Below are 24,608 nucleotides of genomic sequence, written 5' to 3'. Positions count from 1 at the left end.
ACTTTAGGTCGGTCTCTCTTAAACGCTCGTAAAAAATGTTCTGTCGCAAGTGTAAATTGATTATTTTTTAGAGCAAGGACTCGTTTTAAGTGATAAATTTATTAACATTTAAGCGGTTTTATTGCAAGAAGGTAACCTGGAACGACTCCTTAAAAGTGGTTTAAAATTTTTACGATTATAATGAAAAATCTATTTAAAATTTTTTAAAGATCGAAGCTCCATTCATCCCCAAGAACAAAGGTCCAGGTGACGCGAGTAATTTTGACGATTACGATGAAGAACCCCTACGGGTATCCACATCTGAAAAATGTACCAAAGAATTCAACGAGTTTTAAAATGACACGATAGCATCGCGATTGTGATTTAAAAATAAAATCAATAAACACCTTTAAAAATTTAAAAAAAACGTGCATAAAATTACTTTTTAGCAAAAAATAATTACTAAAATATGCCGCTGTTTGAAACACCCGTCTATCAAAGTTATTTTTCCTTACTCACTACGTACAATATCTAATTGCTGATAAATTTAAAAACTCAACGTAATTCAGAACTGATTTGTCTTGTAATATGTTGCAACCATTCAGGATATATAATACGAAACATTTTCTGGTATTTTTTATTAAACAATAAGACTTGTTAAATTTAAGTATCTCTAAAGTTAGGCGGCTTGATATTTTTGTTTTAAAAATATCGGAGTTATAGAGCGTGGTGCTTTTCCAACAAATGTATTCCAATCAGATCAATTATTTTCTTATATTGTTTGTATTCTTCCTATTACATTTAATTCTCGCTAAAATTTAATTCCCTTAGGTTTTTTTGTGGTCACTCTGTCACACGATGTTACTAGAAATTCAAAATTAATATATTTTTTAAATAAAAAAAAATTGTTTTGAAAATATGACATGTTCATAAATTTCAAGAAGGCTCTATTATTTCATAGTTTCAAAATTTAAAATTCGTAAATTAGCCATATATAATATATATATATTTATCAAACATTATTATTTATAGACATTATTTTTATTTTTTTATTTATTTATGTATTATATTATTATTATGTATGACTTAGTAATAGTTTTTCTTATTTAAATCTTTCGAAAATTATTGACTATATTTTAACTTTCATTATTGCTCTATTCCCTTTTTAGACTTTGAAAATTCTTTAGGTAAATTTTTTTTAGTGTATGTTCCAATATATATATTTTTATAGCCTGAGAATTCAAGTTCTCACTGTCATAAAAACCCCTTATAAAATTGTATTTTCTTATATTTGTTTTTGTTTAAAAATGATTAATTCCTTTTTTCTTTTAAAAACCTTTATATTTATTTTATCAATTGAATGGATTGCTAAAAATGTTAAATTGAATTATATATTTTTTTACTGTAAATATTATTAATCTTCATCGATAAATCTATTGAAGTTTATGATTGTATAAGTGTATTTTTTTAAAAAAAGAATTGATTTAATATTATAATTATACCTATATTGTTTTGAATATTTATAAATAATAATATAATATAATAAATTTAAAAAGGATTATTAAAAAAGAGAGTGTGGTTAATTGAATATTTAGACTTCCTGACAAAAATTTTTTTAAAAAAAATTAGCTTCGAATTATTTTATTAGTAATTGTTCTCTAATGTATCACTATATTTTTTAGCCGTTTAAGCCTATTTTTAGTCGGCTAAAAAGTTGGATAATCCGTGTTTTAGTCGAAAACAATCACTTTAGCTTAGGGAGTTTTCACTAATAAAAATTAAGACGCCTTAATGTTAAAGGATTTTCTCTGGCCTGCATTAGATGAGCCTACATTTAGTCATTGTCCAGCTATACTCATAAGCTAAAGGCGTTACCTTTGAAATCTAGTGTTTTGATTAACTTAATATATGAATTTGAAAGCAAAGTTGGAAATATTCTTCAATAAATAACGCATTTTTTTAGGATTCTTAACTCTTCATAGTGCACATGAAAAATACGGAAATATATGTGTCTAGGTGGGGTTCCCTAAACAAATTTTGATGAGCTATATCTTAGAATAAGTGGTTGTGACCAGGGATCTAAATCGAAACTAATATCGGTTCAGGTTCGGTTCGTAAAATATTAAAATATAGGTTCGGTTCGAACCTATAAAAACTGGGTTGAACACTTTTGTATTCAAACCTACATTCGAATTATGTATAGGGAAAATATTTTTTTATTTTATCATTAATTTAAAAAACACATGTATAAAACCTTCATTTATTAATGGCACTTTATAAAATAATTTTTAATTTATAAAAATATAAAAATAATATCAATGATTAATTTTAATATGAACAATATTTTACTTTTTTATACTTAAATTTTTTTTTATTAAGCCGCACAATTAATATATTTTCAAAATTCGTCTCACTCAAATTACATCTATGAGATAGTATAAATTTAATTGTTGAAAAACATCTTTCCACACTAACTTGGGTAGTCGGCACTGCCAATATGATATCAGATTTGATATGTCATTTATAATAATATTTTTCTCTAAGCATAATTTATAAGCTTAAAATATTTAAAAAATGTTGTAGAATGACAATATACTAACGTTTATAAAAATTAGGACTGACACTTATCAATCAAATAAGATTGATGATAAACTTTAGAATATTGAAATTTTTTCAATATGCTAAATAACTTACATATTATTTTATAAGAATAAAATCATGAGGCTCGAAACGGTTCAGAGGCATTTTAGCGGTTCGGGAAAGGTTCAGCTAGAAATTTTTTTGCGGTTTAGGTTCAATAAAAAATACCGGTTTTTAGCGGTTTAACGGTTCGGTTGAGATTAGGATCCCTGGTTTTGACGATACTATCGTCATTAGAATGTTGAATAATCAACTTATTTTCTTATTACGCTCATTATAATAATTTATTTTGACTTATAATTATTTCGTTCAGAATTTTTATGTTCTATAATTCTAACAATGTATGGTCACTCAGTGATAATCTGTATTATTAATTGTTGTCTATATATACTTTGTAAGCTATATTATAATAATTCAATACAATCGACTTTTTACACATATATAATATTAAAACCTATAAATAATGTATTACAAGTAGTGAAGGTCACGGTCCGGTCTTTGGTCCGAACTGGATGGAAACCCTCGGACCGGACCACGGTCCTTAAGAAAAAGATCGATCCAGACCGTGGTCCTAGACAAACTTATGGTTTTCATATTGTAAAATAAAAATTAACAAAATCTAAAATGATTCCTCTAGATAAATATCATAAAATAAAATATACAAAAAAATTATATTAATTGTATAGTAAAGCAAACTTAAACAAGGTCCGGACCACGGTCCTCAAGAAAAAGATCGGTCCGACAATCGGTCCGGTCCGATCCCGGTCTAAGACCGATAGGACCGGACCGTTGACCTTCACTAATTACAAGTATGATAACCTTTACAACATGATACAATAACATTTTATATTACAAACGTCTTTTCTGAGATATAACAAGAATAAAAACTGAAAGGCTCAAAAAAAAACTTCTTTATGTACTGGGAATTATAAAAAATAATTTTTTTACTGAATTTTACATATATTTTTCTGAGCAATTAAATTGGAGCCTTTTATTTTTTCTATATTGTTATTCTAATTTTCTTAACTTAAATTTTCTTTGTCTTCAAAAATTGTGATTTTAATTTAACTTTTCCTTATTCATTAACTTTAAAAATTTGTTATATTTTCTTGTAGATTAATATTTTAAAATCATTCCTTTTAAATTAACTATTCAAAATTAAATCATATTTTTTTGTAAATTCGTAAGTATATAAGACGATTATATTTCGTTATACTGATATACTTATTTTTAGGAATAAATTTATTTTGAATTTTAGAAAATAGAAATAAGTAAAAAAGATTATTGAAATAAAAAAGATATACTATAATTCCTTATCCACTGCTATTGTTAACAGTTGCTAATTTTTTATTGTATTCCCATATATTTCTAATTTTGAATTTTTGTTTCTTGCAGGGGAATAATATAGTCATTGGCTAGAGGGAGTGGGTGGCTATTTTTCAAAGTATTTACAAAAAGGCGTTTTATTATATCTATAGACTGCTAACGCTTTAACAAAAATAATTCATATTCCCTTGGTAAAAAGGTTCGAATATTTCCTTAGAAAAATTTAGGATTTTACCTCTCCTTTTATTTTACTTAGATTATTAGATAATCAACTTATTTAATATAATTTTTAGCAAAATATATATTTACGTCAAGTTATATCCCCATAGTATCAATTCATAAAATGGGGCAAAACCCTATCTTCCATTAAAAGATCTCAATTTAATGCTTTAAGGAGATAACTAAGCTGTCGATACAATATTATCAAAGTATAATTTTTCTATTACAAAAAAAATAAACTCTTTTTATTGTATGGGAACCGAAAAAATATTATTCATTTTTTTTAAAAAATATAAAATAATTTGACTAGTATCATTATCACATATATACAATGATTGCGTTTGCGTAAATATTTGAGTATTACTACAAAGAATTAAATTATATTATAATTATAAAATTTTGTGCTAAAAATTACAATTATAAATATGGGGGAAAAAATAGTGCGAAATTTGTTAAAATATTTTGCGAATATGGTAGAATTTCTAAGTTATAAGGTGAGATTTTTCAAGTTTTGAGTTTTATTTCGTTGACTTATTTCTTATCTTTTTGCTCGTCGGGCCGCCATATATACGTGCCCGTAAAAATGTACCCATATTTTTTGGCAATTTCGTCAGATTCTTTAGGACCTCGACTTGAAAATTTATAAATAAAATATTCAAAAGTTAAAATTAGAGCCAATTTATAAAATACAATATAAAATTATAAAATTTTTCCCGGTTAATACCATAAATATCTGAGGTTAGAATTAACGATAAGATAAAATTTATATTTGGAAGAAAGAAATGGAAAATCACCTAACTAAAGCAGATTCTGAGACAGTATTTTAGCTTTAACCTCAATGGCAATCCATTAAAATAGGTTTGAGGAGGGGGAGATACTTTTAAATGTGTTAATATTATATAAAAATTTACAAATAATGTCTTTCGTGAATCTTGATAAATATCATTCATATTATCAATGCTGTTAAAAGCTACTTTTAAAAAATAGTTCGCTATAGTACAACTATTTTCTCCCAAAAAGCAGTTCAGCTACTAATTAGCTACTTTTTCGAAAAAGTAGTATGCTATATCTATTAAATTTTAAATGTAGCAATACAAAATTATGTCTGAATTTTTTTCTTCCTTAAACATGCGCGAATATATAAAATATCGCCGTCCCAATTATATATTTTTATAATTGTAAATTAAATTTTTATTCCAATTCTAAATATTATATAATATCACATAAATAAAACATTTTTATAATAAAGTACTAGTTATAATATATAATTTAATTAGTATATTTTGTATATGCTCTTAAGAGAAGATGTCTCTCAAAGTTTTCATCTAGCAAATAACATCATTTTTGTATATTCCTGATACCTGAGACCCGTTCTAAAGGATTGGACCTTCGATTTTGGAGATATGTCTCCTGGTAAGCCAATACCTAGTGTTGTTAAACGGCTCCATTTGAACCTATTTTTATAATATTTTTATCCAGATGAATATTACGCAAGCCTGAAGATTACCGATATCGAAATCATATCAGGTCACAAGTATTGCCGAATGATAGAATAAGGGATGATCAGTAATGTGAGGGCGTAGACGTATGTCCCAGAGAAACGCAACTAAGGAGATAGATGAAATTGATGGGCGTATGGCGAGTATCACAATATATACTTGGAATATTTGTTACTGAGGGACGAAGGAAATAAATGATGTGCAAGATATTTTTTTAAATCAAAATATTCGTGTAGGTTCCCTTTGGAACATTTATTTAGGTCCAGTTTGGCAATAATTAGCGAGTATTATATAAATTATAACAAAGAAATTTAATTTAGCGAATGTCCTTGGCCCGTTAAGGGTGGGCATGTTGCAGCTGACGTTTATATATATTAAATATAAATTCGAAAATTTATTTAAGATTTTGTTTATACATTAATTAATTTTTACTGGATTTAAAGAGATAATAAAATATTTACTACAATTGGTGAATCATTATAATTTCTAAATCATATTTTTAGGGAAAATATAATAAAAAATATTTAATTATTTTCTAATATTGTTGTCAAAATAAGATTAAATAAAAATAACGATTATGACAATTGTCACCTTTAAAATTTCTTAAGGATATCTACAAATCTTGTAACCCAGATATAAAGTTATATAAGGTTGGAACTACACCGGGACAGTATATATATGTGAAAAAAGTAGAATATAAGAATATAAGTGGCTTCCAAAAAATACTTATAAAATTTAAGGAAATATATATAATAATAATTATTTTTTGATTAGAGATAAGTAGATATTAAATTAGTATAATTGATTTTATATTATCTATTATAAATATATTTTATAAGTATTAGATAATATTAATTACTCGATGATAATAATTAGATTTAAGGGTTAATAATAATTTATATTATAATTTATAAATAATTAATAAATCAAAAGAAATATAAGATATTTAAGATATAACTTTATATAATAAAATTACCTTACCATCAAAAGTTATTTGTTAGATGGTCATAAATTAGGTTCACAATCTTCTTGAATAGACGTCTATATTTATAGCAGCCTATTTAATAAATTCCCAAGAACATATTAGCCAGAGATTTAATCTTGCCAAACCAGATATTTTTATAGGATAAGGTTTAATGGATTATTCTTCAGGGAAAATTTTATCGAGTGCTTTGTAGATTAGGTTATTAGGGGCTTGTCTAAGGACATGCCCCATTAATTCTATTTTTTTGTATTCAATTAATTTATAAAATGAAAGATTACTACATCTAGCCCATAGAACTCTGTTAGATGTATTTAATGAATAAATGGTTTTGGTAATATATCTTAGGCATTTGTTGATAAAAGATTGCATCTTCTTGTTATGTGAAACAGCAACATTACATCTTTTTATTCCATAGAAAAGTGAGGAAAGTATTAATCGTCGGCAAAGGTTTGACTTTTTTAATAATAAAATTGGTGAAGCTGAAAAGTAGTGGGGATAAAGCACAGCCTTGTTTTAGTCCAATATTGACCGGAATTTTATGAGATTTAAGATTAGCATGAATAATTTGAATAAAATAATTATGGTATAAATTAGTTAGGAGTTTTAGTAAATGAGTAGGAGTTCCTATCTCCTCTAAAGCTATCCATAATCTCGAATGAATTATAGAACAAATGTTCTTTTAAAGTCTAAAGCTATTATAAAAAGTTGATTCTTCCTAATTTTAGTTCTTTCAATTTAGTGATGTTAAGGTAACTAGTTACAATAACTAGTTACAGCTAGTTACATTTTGGCTAAAAAATAACTGTAACTAGTTATTTTTTAAAATTGTAACTAGTAACTGTAACTAGGTAAAATTTTTGAAATGTAACTACCAAAAGTAACTAGTTACTTTTAAAGATATATCCAAATAATTAATTTTATTTTTAATATGTTGTGATAAATTAATTTTTAATATGTTGTGATAAATTAATTTTAAATTAAATTAAATTTATTTTAAATTAAATTTATTTTTTAAATTAAATTTATTAATTTAAAATTTTGTGAAAATGTCTTGTTCCCAACAATAACACAAATACTTATATGTATGGCAGATGTGCAGGGATTAAAATATTGTCAACCTCTAAAGGATACTATATTAGCTAGTATTGAAAAAAGGTAACTAAAATCAAATAATTATTTATAAATTAATAATATCATGTTATAGGTTTAATAATCTTTATGATAATGACAACATTGCAATTCTTCACCCTTTATTTAAAACTGACCGGCCTTGGATTAGGCAAGAAAGGAATAAAGCAAAAAAGGAGGAAATTTTATTTAATAAATACCTTAATACCTCAAAGTGAATCCCAGACAAATGAATCATGCTCAAAACCAACATCACTTGATGTAGTTAGATTTTTTGACCTAAAGCGCCAAAATATTCTGGATAATGAACTTATAGAAAACTTTATCAAATCTAATAACAACACTTTTTCTTTATATAACGATTTCCCAAAGTTAAAATTACTCTTTATTAAATATAATGTTGTTCTAACATCAAGTGCTCCCGTAGAGCGCTTATTCAGTCTAGGTAAGCTGATTTTTGGAGATAAACGAGCACGTCTTCTAGATAATAACTTTGAAATTAATTTGTTGTTAAAAGCAAATAAACATTTATTAGATTCTAATTTTTATGAAAAATAAATGTTTTTTTTGCAATGCAAATATATATTTTTATATTCGATGTAAATATTCAATTTGCGATATTTTTTTATATAAATAAATTGTATATTATTTTAAATGACTGATTATACTTAGTTTATCCTAATTTTTTTTATATTAAATAAATGCATTCAATAAATAAATAATGCGCATATGAAGGATGTATAAAGTAAGTAACTAGTTACTTTTGAAAATAACTAGTTACTTTTGTAAAAATGTAACTGTAACTAGTTATGTTTTTGCCAATGTAACTAGTAACTGTAACTAGTTATGTTTCAAAAGTAACCTTTAACATCACTATTTAAATTTTAATTTTTAGAGCCAAAATGGCCTTAAGGGCGTTATGACCTTTTCTATATGAGACTAGTGAGTCTACGTATTAATTAGGTTAAATAATAGGTTTTAATCTATTTAAAATAATATAAATAAAAACTTTGTATACCACTGAATTTAATGATATACCTCTCCCAGTCTTTAAGATATTTTGGATTTTTTATTTTAAGGAAATTAATTAAAATTGCTATGAGCCAATCGGACGGACATGTTCCCTCATGCCAAATTCTTGATAATTGGAAGAAAAATCTCAGCACAAAGTGGAGGACCTGTTTTTAGAAATTCACTGTGGATACATTCATGACCACATGCTTTATGGTTTTTTATTATAATATTAATTAATTTATATTTAAGTTTGGAAGATGTGTAAGTTGGAGGGTTGATGGTAATTGAAAGTATGAAGAAGGGAGATTTGAGGCAGAAGGATATGTCTTCAGTAATCATATTATGTAATAAAAGTTGAGATGTGGAAGGTAATAAGGTGTACATGGGATGAAGATTTTTTGTAGAGGGTAATTACATCATTAGATTTAATAAAAGAGGGGATTCATGTAAGCTAAATATTTTTGTATAACAAGATGTCCAAGTTGTCATTTGTTCGTGCGTGTTTGTAATAATTTGATTATTATGAATAATTCTTGAGAAAAGCTCCTTGTTAAATGATGTAAGGATTTTAGTAGTTTAAAAGCTTTATATGATAAATAAATTTTGTAATGGAGCCCTTTTCTCTAAGAAAGCTCTTTTATCTCTTCTTAATATATGAATAATATTATAAATTATTTTTCATTTAATGACCAGTTCCAACAAGACTAGCATTAAGATTTTTAGATTCTAACGAAATCCAATCTGGGTATTTTTGTTTAATTGGTAAAGAGTTAGCAGCCGATTTGATGAAAATTTCAGAAGTATTTTTCCAAAGATTATCAGTGTTTGAATTAGTTTACAAGTTATTTACTGTTTGAATATGATTTTTAACTAGCGTCACATACTTTTCTTTAGTATCTTGATCACTAGCGTCACATACTTTTCTTTAGTATCTTGATCATTTGGTGCATTAAAATCAAGTTTAATTCTATTAGGAATTATTTTTTATTTATTTTTATTCTTTTTTACCATATTTTTGGATCTATCTTCACATAACATATAACAATTTTATGATCTGAGTTAAATGTACCTTAATATTAGATATCCAACCAATTGTAGATTGGAGCAAATAAAATAGTCAATTTGAGATCAAGAATTATAAGATGAATTGAAACAGGTATAAATTTCTTTAGGATCTGAGTGTTCAAAAACAAATTTCCGAAGCGAAGAACAAGGTTACGACAAATTTCAAGAAGTTGTTTACCACCTGTATCCGGATTTATATTAAGAGCACCAGAGCCCAAGGAATTATGATTTTTAATTCCTAACCGTCCGATTTTAACATTAAAGTCACCTGCAATTAATAATTTTCTTGCTTAGGAAATTTGTTTAAATATTCTAAAAGGGTATGGAGGAAGTTTTTTCTTTCAAGGTAATTAGCAGGGGTATATACGTATATGATGTTTAGAACTTTACATCTTCTATTTAATCTGATACTACATATTCTACTATTAAAATTAGAGACGTAATCAGCCAGATTATTTTTTATAATTATACAGACAGCAGATCAATTTAAATTTTTTCCCCGGACGAAAATAATTGTTAGCCATTACAAAATTTTTTTCAAGATCAGTCCAATGAAACTTTGTGCTGAGATTCTTCTTCCAATTATGACAAGAGTTTGGAATGAAGGAACATGCCCATCTGATTGGCTCATATTAATTTTAATTAATTTCCCTAAAATAAAAAATCCAAAATATCTTAAAGACTGAGAGAGGTATATCATAATTCAGTGGTATAGAAAGTTTTTACTCATATTATTTTAAATAGATTAAAACAGAGGGGAGTCAATATTATTAACGTATAATAAATCAAAAAACCTTCCAAAGATGTAAGGAATGGGTTTTATTATCTCCTTCTCGATCTTATGCAGAAGCGGGGTAAATATCCGCCAGGCTTCGTGCAATTCGTCCGTGCGCACAAAGTTAATTTGATTACCAGCGAAGGCGTCTATGATCAACCGCTCGTAGGCGTCGGGAGTTACCATACCCTTAAATTTGTCATACGGGTAGTAATTTAGATGTAAGAAAATATGAAAAATAATTTATTAATGGATGAATCTAAAGTTATTTTAGAAAAAAATGTGATAGATATTTGATTATTTAAATATCAAGATCTTTTGATTAAAAAAAAAGAATTTTTTGATTAAATCAAGTTTTTCTTATTAAATTAAATAAATTTTTTCTGTCCTGGCAAAAATAATATACTCGAGAAAAAGGAATTTATTGAAAAAACCCATTTCACATTATTAAAATATTCCTGTTTTTCAGTGAGATTTATGAATAAGGCCTATCAGACACCTCTTTTCTTTAGGTCGGAACTGATCTTAGAAATTTTTTTGGACCGACCGATTCGATATAAGATATTGATGTTTAGATTGATTTAAAAATATCAATCAACTCTGAACCAATGTCATAAAAAAAATACAATATTTTTTATAAGCAAAGATAATATTAATAACTAAGTGTCTGACTGTAAACTATGGGCAAAACAAAAACTCTTTGATTTTTTAATTTTGCGTTTCTCGACAAATACATGTTTTGTGCATTATCACACGAATGATTAAGTGTAGTATTTGTTGTTTTTTTTCCCCAAAAGTTTATCAACACGTTTAAAATTATTGACAATGTTTATGATTGAATGTGACTTGTTAAATATTTTTAAATTTCTTGTTACAGATGCTAATATAACATTAAATAATGCCATATTTTTAGCTAATTCTTTCTTTTAAATGACAAATAAATTGAATTTTGGTTTTTTTGGCAGGCGCGTACGCAGGAATTTGGTCTGGGGGGGGGGGTAATAAAATTTTTTAAGAAATATTATTGTTAATTAAATACTAAACATAAATTCATTAGGACTAATAACTTTTCTAATACACAATTTTAAACTAATGTGAATTAAAAAAATTATATATATAAACCGGCATTGAAAAACTATAAAATAAATGTGAATTATAAAATATAAAGTGAATATAACCCATGATGAATCACTTAAATGACCAAAATTGAAATTTGAATTTTTTGAGCTTTTAAAATATATAAAGTATAAAAAATTTAAATGTTGGAAATATAAATTAATACACAAAAAGTTTCTTAGGAATAATTGTATATTGTATGTTTTGAGCTAATTTTTCAATTATCTATCCTTGCTTGGCGTTAAATGCCTTTGAATATTCAAAAGATCCAAATCATTCAATCTACTTTCAGATGTTGTATTTCATAGATATGTTTTTCACAGACTTAAAGGCCAGGCCTCCGAGCCGGACCGTATTTTAATTTTTTTTAAATATACCCGGGCCGGGCCCGTAATTTTTTTAAGAAAAAACACGCGGGTTGGGCCTGAAAATTTTTTTAGAAAAAATATCCGGGCCGAGCTGTATATTTTAAAACCAAATATTTGAAATCGCCATTATTAGTTATAAAAATCAAAAATAAATATAATTTATATTAAAAAACCGAACCGGGCCTAAAAAAAATTTTACAGGAAAAATTTTTAAAAAAAATCTGGGTCGTGTCCAGCAAATAGTACCTCTGCAAGGCTCTGTTATTCTTCTTAAAAAAGAGAATGTTCTTTCATTAGTTTACTAAAGAGCTGCTAATATATATATAACCATTTTAATACATTGGGAGTATAATCTAAAATGTGTTTGAAATAATGCAAAGCATCCATAGCATTTTTTGGGACTGTATCAACCATAGTTAATTTTTTAATCATAGTTATTCAGCTAATAAGGCATCATAAGATATTTTAACATCTTCATGATAAAAATCTAACAAATATTTATATTTTTTTTCTATCACCATATGAAAAAGGTTGGGAGAAGGGACATTTGTTTTATAATACTCTTCTACTGATCCTATATTAATGTTTTGACGATGAGCTTGCTTGCTGCAAGTCGAGGGGGACAAATATTAAACACGTATACCACTGCTTTTGACTCAACAATAACATATAAAATATGAAATTCTTCATCAACATTAGCTCTAATTTCCTTGAGTTCTAATAAAATGCTCTCCGCTATTCTCATTTTCTTAATCAAGTCAATGTTATGTTTTTGAAAAGTATTACATAAAATAGTTGTATAATTAAATAATTCATTCTAATGAGAAAAAAAATTTGGAATAAGTATTGAATCCAATAATTTTCTTTCTTCTGAGGAAATATTTCTTTCAGGCCATTGTTATATTTCAGTAATAGCATTAATAATCGGCTCTTCTAACTCCAAAATAGCTGTTACTGCTTGGTGGTGGAGACCGATCTCGTTGGACAAGCTTGCAAATTCTTTCTCCCTGCTGGACAAGGAGTTTCAGAGATAATTATTATTTGACTAGAAATTTAGATAAATAATACGCCATTAAAATTTGAAAATAATAGGTAAATTACGCCAAGGAAAACTTGAAATCGAAATTAATTGATAAAATAACTTAGTAGATGAATGTGATAAATAAATGTAATTAAAATATATATATGAGATAAGAATAAATTTTAACAAATATAAAATATAATCCGGCATCTGCATTTTTTGGCTTTGGGGGGGGGGGGGGGGGGGGTTGCACCCCTGTCCCTTTTCCCCCGCTGCGTACGCCAATGCATTTTGGTATTATTAGGATATAGTGTTGTTAAACGGCTCATTTTGAGCTGATTTTTAAAAACGGTTAACTCAATATTTCATTAGAAAAATATTATGCAAGCCATAAAATTTTGCTCATTGGTAGCACATAGGTTTGAACATCTATTAACGTAATCTCGAGGTTTAGACAATATTTTTCTGGTTATATTTAGTTAGCCGTTTTTAAAAATCGGCTTAAATGGAGCCGTTTAACAACACTATTAGGATGAATAAAATAGAAAGTATTTCAATAATTATTTTATAAATCAAAAGAATTTAAATTGAAAATACAAATTAAAATAAAGAAATAACTGTAGCTGAAAAAGATATATATATATCGTAAAATAAATAAAACTCAATATAATATTTATTTTTTTTATAAAATTGTGTTGAGCTTAATAAAATTTTTATTTGACTTTACAATAAACTATTTTTAAAATTGGTGTCTAAAAGACGTGTTAGTTTTTTCTCCAAAAATATGCTTTTTCTAAATTAAATGTTCTATAGGAGACGCTTGAGCTTAATACAATTGAATTAATCATTATAAAAAATAATGAATAAGATGCATTACGTATATTTATTATATAACATATTTTTTAAAAAAAGTAATTAGGTTTTTTTTCAGAAAAACATCTTAATAATTAAAAAAATATTTTAAAACAAAGATCTATATAAAAAAAAATAAAAAATATATATAGCGCATATATATTAAAAAAAAATTTTTACGCGTATAAAATAAAAAATTCAATATAATCATAAAATCATAAAATAACCAAAAACAATGAAAATATTTTGTATTGGTTTTTTTTAATAACGGCAAATTATTTTTTTAAACAGTAAATATAGGTCCGGATCAGATTTTAAATTATCGGCATAAACCTATAAATAAATAATAAAGTTACTTATATATAACTAGTTATTTTTGAAATATAACTAAACTCGAACTCGTTACCTTATAAGTATAAACTAGTTACAACACTAATAAAATAAATGAATAAAAAGAAAAAACAAAATTCTTTTATTTGTAATGTTTTAAAAAAACGAAACGAATTATTTTAAAAGAGAGAAGTAGCTATATAAAAATGTTATATAATTTACTTGAAGCAAAAAAATCATTGTTGGAGCGAATTCTCAGCGTAGAATAAAAAAAATAGGGCGTATTTTGTATAATTCGCCGCGAATTCACGCTAACTGTGATTGTGAATGAGGGGTTGTCATAAACATCTCCCCATATTTTAAATGAGATAATTGCCATTTGAGGAATGATTAAAAAACAAAATACACTTAATTATTCGTAAAAAATGCATTAAATATCACATTGGGATGGAAAATGGAAATTTCAAAGAACTTCTTGTTTTGCCCATAGTTTACAGTTAGTTATTTTTTGCATAGAAAATATTATTTTTTATGATTCATTGGTTCAAAGATGAATGGTAAATGTTATATTGTGGAAATAATTTAAATAAAATCACTCGAGGTGATAATGAAATATTTTATGTAAAAGTTAAAATCGATTTAAATGTAAAAGTAAAAATCAATTTAAAGGTAAAAAGTTAAAAATGATTTGAAATGGATGTATAACGATAAAATGTAAATAGATTATATTTGAAAGACATAACTGTAGGATATTGATATATTATAATTTTTTTGTATATATTGTTATGTTTTTTTGTTATATTACAGTTTGAAATTTTATATGTTATAATAAAAAAAGATAAATTAAATATTTGTGTTTTAAATGTTTCAGCTTTAAATCGTATAATTAATGTTTAAAAATGTGTTAACTTTAAATTATAAATTCTCATCCTTATCACATATCCGAGAAATCGTAAAATTCTTATAGTAAATAAAAATCATTCAAAATGTCAGATTGGATATTGGATCGTTTTTAGAAATGAATCGAATCGGTGAAACCCTAATCGTGATTTTCATATAAAAACGTCAATTATTGATTTTAATCGATTTGACTAAATTATGCCAACCCTAATTAAGACGCAGTAAGTTTGAAAAATTTAGAATAGCCAGGAAATACAGTAATTTAAATATTAGAGTTATAAAAATTAGCATCGATTTTAAGTTAATCTAACCTTTTCAAGTTTAATTTTTGTTGTGGTAATTCACCAGTAAATTATATTTTTTTCCCAAAAAAATCTGAAAATAATTTTACGATATCGGATTAATTCACTTATTTTAGATAGACGAGAATAGAACTATAACCCTGCACATTACCTGAAATCCTGCCGAATTAACTCGATGTAATTTCAAGTCTGATTTGGCGAGTAAATTTTAAAAAATAATATTCGAGCGTATCGTAGACCCTTCCAAGTCGGTTAAAAAATCGGGCTGGAGACTATAATGACCTTCGGATTGGGGCCTAGGATGATGTAAAAATAAACATTTTTAGGACGAGTTAGGCTTAAAAATTAATATTCAGAAATTGAATTTGCAAGGACATTACCTTCATCGAAAACCGATCTAAATGGAAGGCATACTGTTAGAAACCCTAAATCGTTAAAGCGATTTATATTAACTTTATAGTTCATAAGATATACCTTATATCTTTGATTGAAGGTGAGATTCAATTCTGTCTCCACCAGGTGGCAATCCATGCCAGGTTGTTTGGTCATGAATTTCATGTAGACAGCTTCATTAGGTTGAACTCTTATCACTAATTCGTTCCTTTTAAGAGCGCCAACGGGAAATATGTCACCCGCGACATCCTTGAATTGAATACGGATGAAAGTAGTTCTTTCGTTGAGGGCTTGTGTTGTTAATGAAATGGAAATAATAATTTAAAAAATTTAGGAATAAAAATACGGTTATATATAAATTATTTTGTCTGCCAAAAAAACACTTATTTTATTTTTTTGAAGGAATCGGGCCGGCGTAATACATTATTCCAACATTTATTCTGTAATCAGTAGTTAATATCATCTTATAGTAAAGGTAGTATTCACTTGGAACTGGTAGAATAAGATATCTAATGGAATACAAAATATAAGACTAGTAGAATCTTAACCATAAATATGATGTTATCACATTAGATCTTTCGAATAACTTTTTTGTTATTAAATTCGTTATTCGAATTACAAAATATTCGAAAATTTTAGTCTAGTTGTCTAAGGTCGTGTAAAATACGGTAGGTTAAATGAGGAAGTCCCCTTTGCGTTGAAAACATGGCTCTATATAAATTTTTATATATAGTCTTCTATATTTTTCTTTATATAGGAACGAGCCCTCAAGGTAAATTAAATGACATGTGAGTATATATATATAATTCATTCATACCTCATTCCGCTTTGATTCCTAATTCATGATGGTTTAGATTACGAATTTTATTCATTTATTGATTACTACACTATCAGAAGAAAAAAATTTGATAAATTTTCTAATTTTGATTTTAAGAAAACCAATCATTTTAGTTTAGAAAAAAAAGAACTGGTCTTAAATCTGCAATTTTATCAAAGCTTACTTTTATATCAATATGATTTTCTTTAAAATTTGAATATAATTCGTTAAGATAGCATAAAATAAGTATTTTCTCCAATTGGTTTCCCTTTTTAATTTTATTGATATAAAACGGTTTTTACCAGGCATCATACGTCTCTTTAATCGGAATTAAGAAATTTTCGAAAAATATCTATAAAGTAGTATCGAAAAACACTTCCGGCCTTTATAATATTTGGATTGGATAAAACACCCTTTCCTCCACCAGCCAGTAGAAAATTCTTCTTGTTTTTAACACCCAAAAATTTCTATAAAACTGTCAATATGAATCTTTCTCATTTCGAGAATGTGTTGTTTCAAATTTGTTTTTTTTGCTTAATTATTTCACATTCGTCGTTAATATTAAAATTATCTTATGAAAAATTCGAAGTCATATAATGCAAATTTTATCGTTAATGATATTCTGATTAATCATCCAAGGAAGTACATTTCTTAGGCCTTCACAATGTATATGTTTATCCAAATTGTGCGAATTTTAGGAACAAATTATTATAAACAATAGCCCGCCCTCCCCCACACCTTATATAATCTTATATTTAAATCAGAGACCTGCAGGTCCGGCCTACTCGGATAAGGCCGTGCCGTACTTTAATTTCTTTAAATATAACCGGGCAAGGCCTAGAATTCTTTTTTTTAGAAATTCCCGATCCGGGCCGAATATTTTAAATCGCCATTATTATCTATAAAAATTAAAAATAAATATATATTTTAAAAAAATCCGGACCGGGCCGATCTTTTAAAAAAATCCAGACCGGGCTATGCAAATAGTACCTCTACAAGTCTCTGATTTAAATACATAAATTATTTTAAAGATTTGCTCAGATATATCACAATTAATGACTTATCAAATATTTATTACGAATTTTTACATTTGACTAATGATTAAAATGCCATATCTCCTAAACCTGTGTTAGGCCCAACTTAAAATTTTGCAATTTATTAATTAATTCTATAGCTATTAATACAAAAAATTTGAGAGAAAAAAAAACTTGGATTTGATTTTATAACCATTTCCGGTTTTTGATATTTAAATTTTTTTAACAATTTAACATTATATATCTTTAAAGAGCTACCATTAGGTTATATAAAGAAATTTAAATGGCGCTTTTATCTCAATTATATCCAAAGATATTTAAAATGAAAGGGAGAGAATTTAGCAAAAACGCCAGATTTTTCGACCTTTAGAAGCCTGTATCTCAGTCGCTGCTTGCAGTTGGAGGCTAAAAATTTTTTTTTAGTTATAATATATGCAAACTATTAAAAACTTTAGAAAAATTTGAAGGGGTAGGGTTGAAACTAAAGTTGATTTGTCACGGAATTCACCATATATATATATACTAACATTATATGTTATTTAATATACCTTGGGTTTTGTTCCTATTTGTAAAAAAAAATTGAAGAATTTTCATTCTGCTGATGCTGGAAATCGTGACAAAATGGGTAATAAATAACTGATACTAAACAGGGAATTGATTGAAAGTGACAATTTTACTAAGTATTGAAATTCATTTTATAAAAATGGAAAATTTTATGAGGTAAAAATAGGTATATGAATGTCAAAGTTTTTGCGAAATATTTATATAAACAGATAGACTAAGATCATTAATTTAAAAAAATTTATTTAAATAGTACATTTGTTATTATATAATTTACTTTACTGGAGAATGACTTTGTTTTATATAATTATACATAGCCCTACACTATGTGTATAATGGTAATTCAGCTTATTAAAATGAATCTTTAATGTTTTGGTAGGTAAAATCTGATATATAACTTTTAAAATTATTTAGCTTTATATAGTAGTATTTTAAAACAATAAACGTTAACTTGCGGATTTAAATATTATCGAAATTTAAAATTTAATAATAATTATTTTTGATATAGTTATATTAAAAGATTTAAACTATCTATTATGAGATAAAAGGGAAGATAATTATTAATGCATATTCTTTTATTATTGAATATATTTAATTTTTATGTTTATATCATAGAAAATGAATTATTCAAAATGTATATAAAAATTTTTACCTAAGCATTAGAAAGTTTACCTTGAAATTTGTATATATTTAAAAAAATAAATATAAGAAAATATTTTTTTAAATTTTTTTTATAAATATTAAAATAAAAAAGTATGTTTAAAAAAACGTGAGCCTGTACAGGTAATGAGACCTACATTTTGAAATTCGTTGGTATAGGTAAAAACTTAAAATGCTTAAGCTTTACTTAAATTACACAAGATGAGGGTTCATAATGTATATGAAATATAATTATTTAAAAATAAAGCCGAAAATTTACCTATTATTATAAATCTATTAATTTATTTTATTTTAAAGAGTATTAAAAAAATTTAGTCTTATTTTCTCAAAAGACATTTTCCTTGTTAATTTATTTTTAAAATTACAGGATGGCCAAAATATGCGTCCCTTTCTTTAAAACTATGAGAAATAGAGATTGATTTAGCCTCTTATTCTATATATTAAATGTAAAATATTTAAAAAGATAAAATAATATACAATGTGTGTGGCCTAATATAACTAATTAAATTTTAAAATTTCAAAAATAATATTTCCAAGCTGATTCCCGACCCGTCAAAAAATAATTTTCGACCTGAAAATTATCACAAGTTGTTAAAAAATAATAATTCATTTAATAATATAAAGAACTCCAAAAACCAAATAATGAACAATCCTTTAGAGCCGTGCTGATAATAGCTCAACTCAAGGAATGTTCACCTGTAGGAAATTTTTTAATTGGATCAAATATATTATTAAAAACTGGAGGAGTAGAATTAAAGACTAGAGTTAGAGAGATATGGGTTGGGGTTAATTAGAGGGCTGAGAGAGATGGGTTAAAATTAAAATATTAAAAATGGTATTCAATAAAATTTATTGATTTTTATTAATAATCTATCAAATCTTACATGTCATGTGATCATAAATGGGCTAGTAAATTTTTTTTAATAGCTCAGCTGTAATAACGGATTTCCTTGAGTCAGACCTAAATTAAGGTTGCTACATGTAAAACTTGGACAAGCTTATAGAAGCCACAAACCATCCAGTATAATAACCATTACACCACTCTCAAATATAACGTAAGTTTCTGACTCTTTGGGCCTCTCGCCATAGCAAACAATACTTCCTCCATATTTTAATTAAATTTCATTTACTACACAATAAAACAATATTATTTTATTATTAAAAATTCCATATAAAATATCATTTTGTTTTACAAAAGCAAATAGGAGCTAATAACATATAAGGTTAATAAATTTTTTATCTTGTAAAAAAAATTACCTTTGCCGCACTTGAGTATGAAGGGCACCCCGTCCCACCGCTCATTCTCGATGAAGAGAACCGCGGTGGCGAATGTAGGAGTAGTGGAATCTTTGGGAATGTTTGGATCATCAAAGTAGCCCTTGCTTTGATCCTCGGCTCCAGCTGGATGTTGTGAAGGGTGGTATTCTGGGTTTCCCATGTATTGGCCTAATATTACGTTAGCTGGTTCAACACTCTTTATACTGCGTAGCACTCTGACCTGATAGTGATAAATATTAATTATATTTAATTTGACCGTAAATATTTATAATATTAAAATTTCGTTTCATTTGATTTCGTTCTTAGCTTTAATCAATCTATTTATATAAAAATATAAATATATTTAGCCAAAGCAATTTTAGGATGGGCTACGTAAATTTATAAGTAAAATTTTACTCTAAGTTTAAATTGGATTTCTTAAATCAGGTTCTTTATCCACGATATTTTATTAATTTTTATATTATTAAACGTAACAATTAGGACAACGCATTTATTTTTAAGTGTTTTTTGAAAAAAAAACGAATTTAAAAAAAAGTAATTGAACCTTTTCATTCCTGATATTGTCGGCATTGAGGGAAATCGGTTTTTCCATAGCTGTCACACACAACAATTGAAGCAGGTGATTTTGCATAACATCCCTAAATCAAATTTTCCAAATTAAAAAAGATATATATATATAATTTATTTAATAATAATCATATTAAAAAATGAAAATAAAAATTTTGCCGCAGAATCTCTTTTAAAGTTCTGGAGGTAATCGGTAATTATTAAAAATATTATCACTTCCGAGTTATGGCAATATTTTACTTGTAAATTTTTAACATATTTATATTCGACTAGAACGAAAAAATTATATCCATTATTAAATTTTGTTGATCCTAATGAATCCATCCATACCCCAAAAAGTTGAAAGACTGTGGCGGGATCTAAAGGCAATATAAAAGACATCGGGATTGGGATAGCATTCAAGAATATCTTCTGAATATAGATATTTGCAAATAATCGATTATTAAATCGTTTTAAATATTTTATTTTATTAATGATTGGATAAATTTTGATAATATATTTCGATTTAAAATAAAATTGCGTCAATTTTAACTTTTTATATAATCTATATATAATTTTTACAGCAATATATTTTGTACTATTTAATCTAAAAATGTAATCGATAACCTCCCAAATTTACACTATCTGTATTCTACCTCCCTTAAACGCCTAACCTCTTCAAAAAATTTGTAGGCAAAATGCTCTTATCCAAACCTCCCTCTTATGTAAACGCTGTAGGTATAGCTAAGGAGCCCTCTATTCATATGCATAATTTCGAAAATATAATTTTAAAAATTCCTAAATAATTATAAAAAAATAAATAATTATTTCAAAAATTATATATATTTATATAAACAAAATAAAAAAATTAAACAATCCCTTATTTAAAAAATTACAAAAAAAAATATGATAAAATTTTTTTTTCAAATTTAAAGAAAATAACCTATTAGTTAAAGATTGTGATAAAATAATGTCAAATTGCTGTGCTGGTCACCTCGCAGGCTAGATTATAGAAAGATGTTTTTGAATAATAAAAATTATACTTTCTCAGTATAAATATGCAATTTTTGACAAAGGTAGAAATCTTTATAATTGTACTTCTCAATATGCAATTAATGATAAAATAAACGTTATAGGTATATAATTTTTAATGATGAAATAAAAAAAAAGTGCTCCTCCTTTATACATTATTCTAATGTGAGTTTATATATAAAAGAACTCAAACTAGTGTTAAGAGACCAACTGACATTTTTATTTGAACTCGAACCAGGTTTAGACCCCACTATAAAAATTCATCAAATATTCTTAATCTCAGAGTTTCTGCCCCCTGACATTTTTCCGAGTTGGTGCTAGGAGGGGGGGGAGGTGTTCATATTCATGGTTTGTGCTCAAAGTAGAGATGAGCGCCAAATCCAACCATAATGTTAAAGATCAAGCATTTTAGCTGTACTAATTATTACAGTGTTTGTTTTAATAAATATTTAACCTGATGATACCATATTGATCAAAATAACCAGATCTACCCTCGGTTCCAATGTCTTCTTTAAAGGTGATTATAACGCAGGCTATATTGTCCCTATTCCACAGGGTCGAGAATATCTTATTTCCAAACCTGAATTCGATATTTTTGAAAGAATTAAGCCATATTTTACTTTATAAAGTGTAAACAAACTAGAACTCTACACTGGGATGTACTTTTTAAGATTCCTAGGCAAGACCGATTAAACCCAATGTATTTTAAGGTCAAAGTCTTAAATAAACCCACTTGAATTAATAAGAACCAAGTCTGATCCATATTTCTTTTTAAGGATTATGAAATTTATTTTTCAAGGAAAACAGAAGAAATATGCTCAAGAAATATAGTACAATTTTTTTTTAAAAAAGTAGTTAAATTGCTCCTAGGCATGAGACCCCCCCCTTCTCCTAAATCTAACATGATTAATTTATTTAGAATTAATGCCTTTAAATGTCAAACTCTCTTGGATTCTACAAAGCTCTAATATGAGTTAAGGAATATTAATAATATTGTGCAATAACATTTTCCATGATATAAAAAAATGAGAAAAACCTAGATATTAGCATATTCTGCACCATCTCTTTACCAAGGTAATGATCAATTCGATAAATCTGACTTTCATCAAAAAGCTGAGAGATATGAGCAGATAATTTGCTAGAACTCTCTAAATCTTTACCGAATGGTTTCTCTATGATCATTCTGGTCCAGCCACTATATATATCATTTTTATAAGAATATAAAATAAATTAATAATCAAATTTTTAAATGAACAAATATTCTACACACCTATATAAAAATTATATGAAAAACATATGCTTATTTACTTTTTACTTAAGCAGTGGTGATTGATCATAGTTGTGACAGATGCATAAACATTGGGTGGAAGGGCCAAGTAAAATAAATAATTGACTTGAATTCCATCGTAGTTTTTATCTCCACCTGCTTGAACATCAATTAGATCTTGCATTTCTTTATATCCATCATCCCCAATATAGCAGTTTACAATATCTAAGGTAATATGCCAATTAATATAATGTGAGAATACTAATAATAACCTTTCTCATTTTCATCTTCTTCGTATATATTTATTCTATCATCTAATGATTTATAAAGTTTTTCTTTAATTGTTTTTTGTGTGATAGATTCAAGTTCTTGATTTAATATTTTAAATTGTTCATCATTATCATATGACCCTTGGACAAAATAATTTCTACTTACAAAATCTTTGTATGCATCTGACTTATCACTAGGTTTAACCTCAAAAAAAATATTTGCAGGTAATATAATAATATTACTTTCATGTATTTTTCAGCATGTTGCATAATAACATCAACTTTAATTTGACTTCGTGCATATCCACATATAAAAATGTTTATAGGCAAAAGTTGTTTCTCAAAAAGATACCTATGATAATAAAAATATGAAAAAAATGGCATATTATACATACCACAAAGTCGGATAAATCTTTTTCTTAGCCAAATCACCCTAATTATGATAGTAAAACATTTTTAACAAATATTTAAATTTTACAGAGGCGCCAAAAATTATAAAGAAGTTAATAGACTCTTGTTTTGGTGTCATAATATATGGTGTAGTAATGATGACTTTCAAAAAAAATATTTTGTCCAATTTCAAACTATCAGATGTTTTTATGATATAATGTTAAAATAATAATATGTTATTGCTAAGTGGTGACCGATATAATATTTTATGAGAAGGTGCTTTTATGTAAAAAAAAAAGTACTATACATTTTACCTATCATTTACATAATCTTATTTTCTCAAAATTACACTTTTCTGTGATTGTGATATTTATATAGTTAAAACTCTATTACTTACATATATTATTTAACAAGTTAAATAAAATATATATTATAGACAACATAAGGTCTAGTATATTAATGTACAGTTATAAAATATTTCATTTGATAATTTTTGTTTATCTAAAATCTTTTCAATTAAATAGGTTCAAATTTTTATATTTATAAAATTGTTTATAGAATGGATCCAAATATTAAAAAAAATTTGGTAAAGATTGGAACTCAAGAATTTGAGACCAGTGAAAATACAAATGAAAAATCTATAGTATATAAGAAATACTAACTTATATTTAATAAACAGGGTAAGAAATTCAAAAATTCTTTTAGTCGGACAAAATATTCATGCTCAGATCTGGCAAATTTTTAAATTTTCGATGGGGAGGGGGGGGGACATTGCCGATATTTAAGTGCCATGATATTTTATGCGTTGTGATAAATAATATCAATAATTTCTACTTTATAAA

The 24,608-nt window shown here is 26.2% G+C and overlaps 2 protein-coding genes across 4 annotated transcripts in view; one reads left to right on the top strand and one right to left on the bottom strand.

The window, feature by feature from the left end:
• Nucleotides 1–532, top strand: part of LOC135931751 (cAMP-dependent protein kinase catalytic subunit alpha-like) — a 29,417-nt gene extending 28,885 nt beyond the window's left edge. For all 3 annotated transcript variants that reach the window (XM_065469039.1, XM_065469041.1, XM_065469040.1), the window contains exon 10: nucleotides 210–532. In XM_065469039.1, the coding sequence (XP_065325111.1) occupies nucleotides 210–335 (126 nt within the window). In that variant the 3' untranslated portion in view covers nucleotides 336–532. The remainder of the gene's footprint in view (nucleotides 1–209) is intronic.
• Nucleotides 533–4,432: 3,900 nt separating this feature from the next.
• On the bottom strand, nucleotides 4,433–23,963 carry LOC135931145 (glucose-6-phosphate 1-dehydrogenase-like). Its single transcript, XM_065468047.1, has 12 exons — nucleotides 23,855–23,963; nucleotides 23,772–23,809; nucleotides 23,620–23,728; nucleotides 23,380–23,581; nucleotides 23,149–23,332; nucleotides 22,877–23,035; nucleotides 22,295–22,420; nucleotides 20,807–20,900; nucleotides 20,242–20,482; nucleotides 15,994–16,202; nucleotides 10,650–10,819; nucleotides 4,433–4,795 (listed from the first exon to the last, which is right to left on the bottom strand). Exons 1-12 carry the CDS (start codon nucleotides 23,903–23,905, stop codon nucleotides 4,696–4,698), a joined length of 1,683 nt encoding a protein of 560 aa, XP_065324119.1. The 5' UTR covers nucleotides 23,906–23,963; the 3' UTR covers nucleotides 4,433–4,695.
• Between the last annotated feature and the right edge of the window lie 645 nt (nucleotides 23,964–24,608).

Source organism: Gordionus sp. m RMFG-2023, chromosome 1 (genome assembly GCF_954871325.1).
Source record: "Gordionus sp. m RMFG-2023 chromosome 1, tfGorSpeb1-WG-v2, whole genome shotgun sequence".
Taxonomy (NCBI): Eukaryota; Metazoa; Nematomorpha; class Gordioida; order Chordodea; family Parachordodidae; genus Gordionus; species Gordionus sp. m RMFG-2023.
Note: the sequence above shows the minus strand (reverse complement) of the source record. Positions and strands in the feature narration are given on the sequence as shown.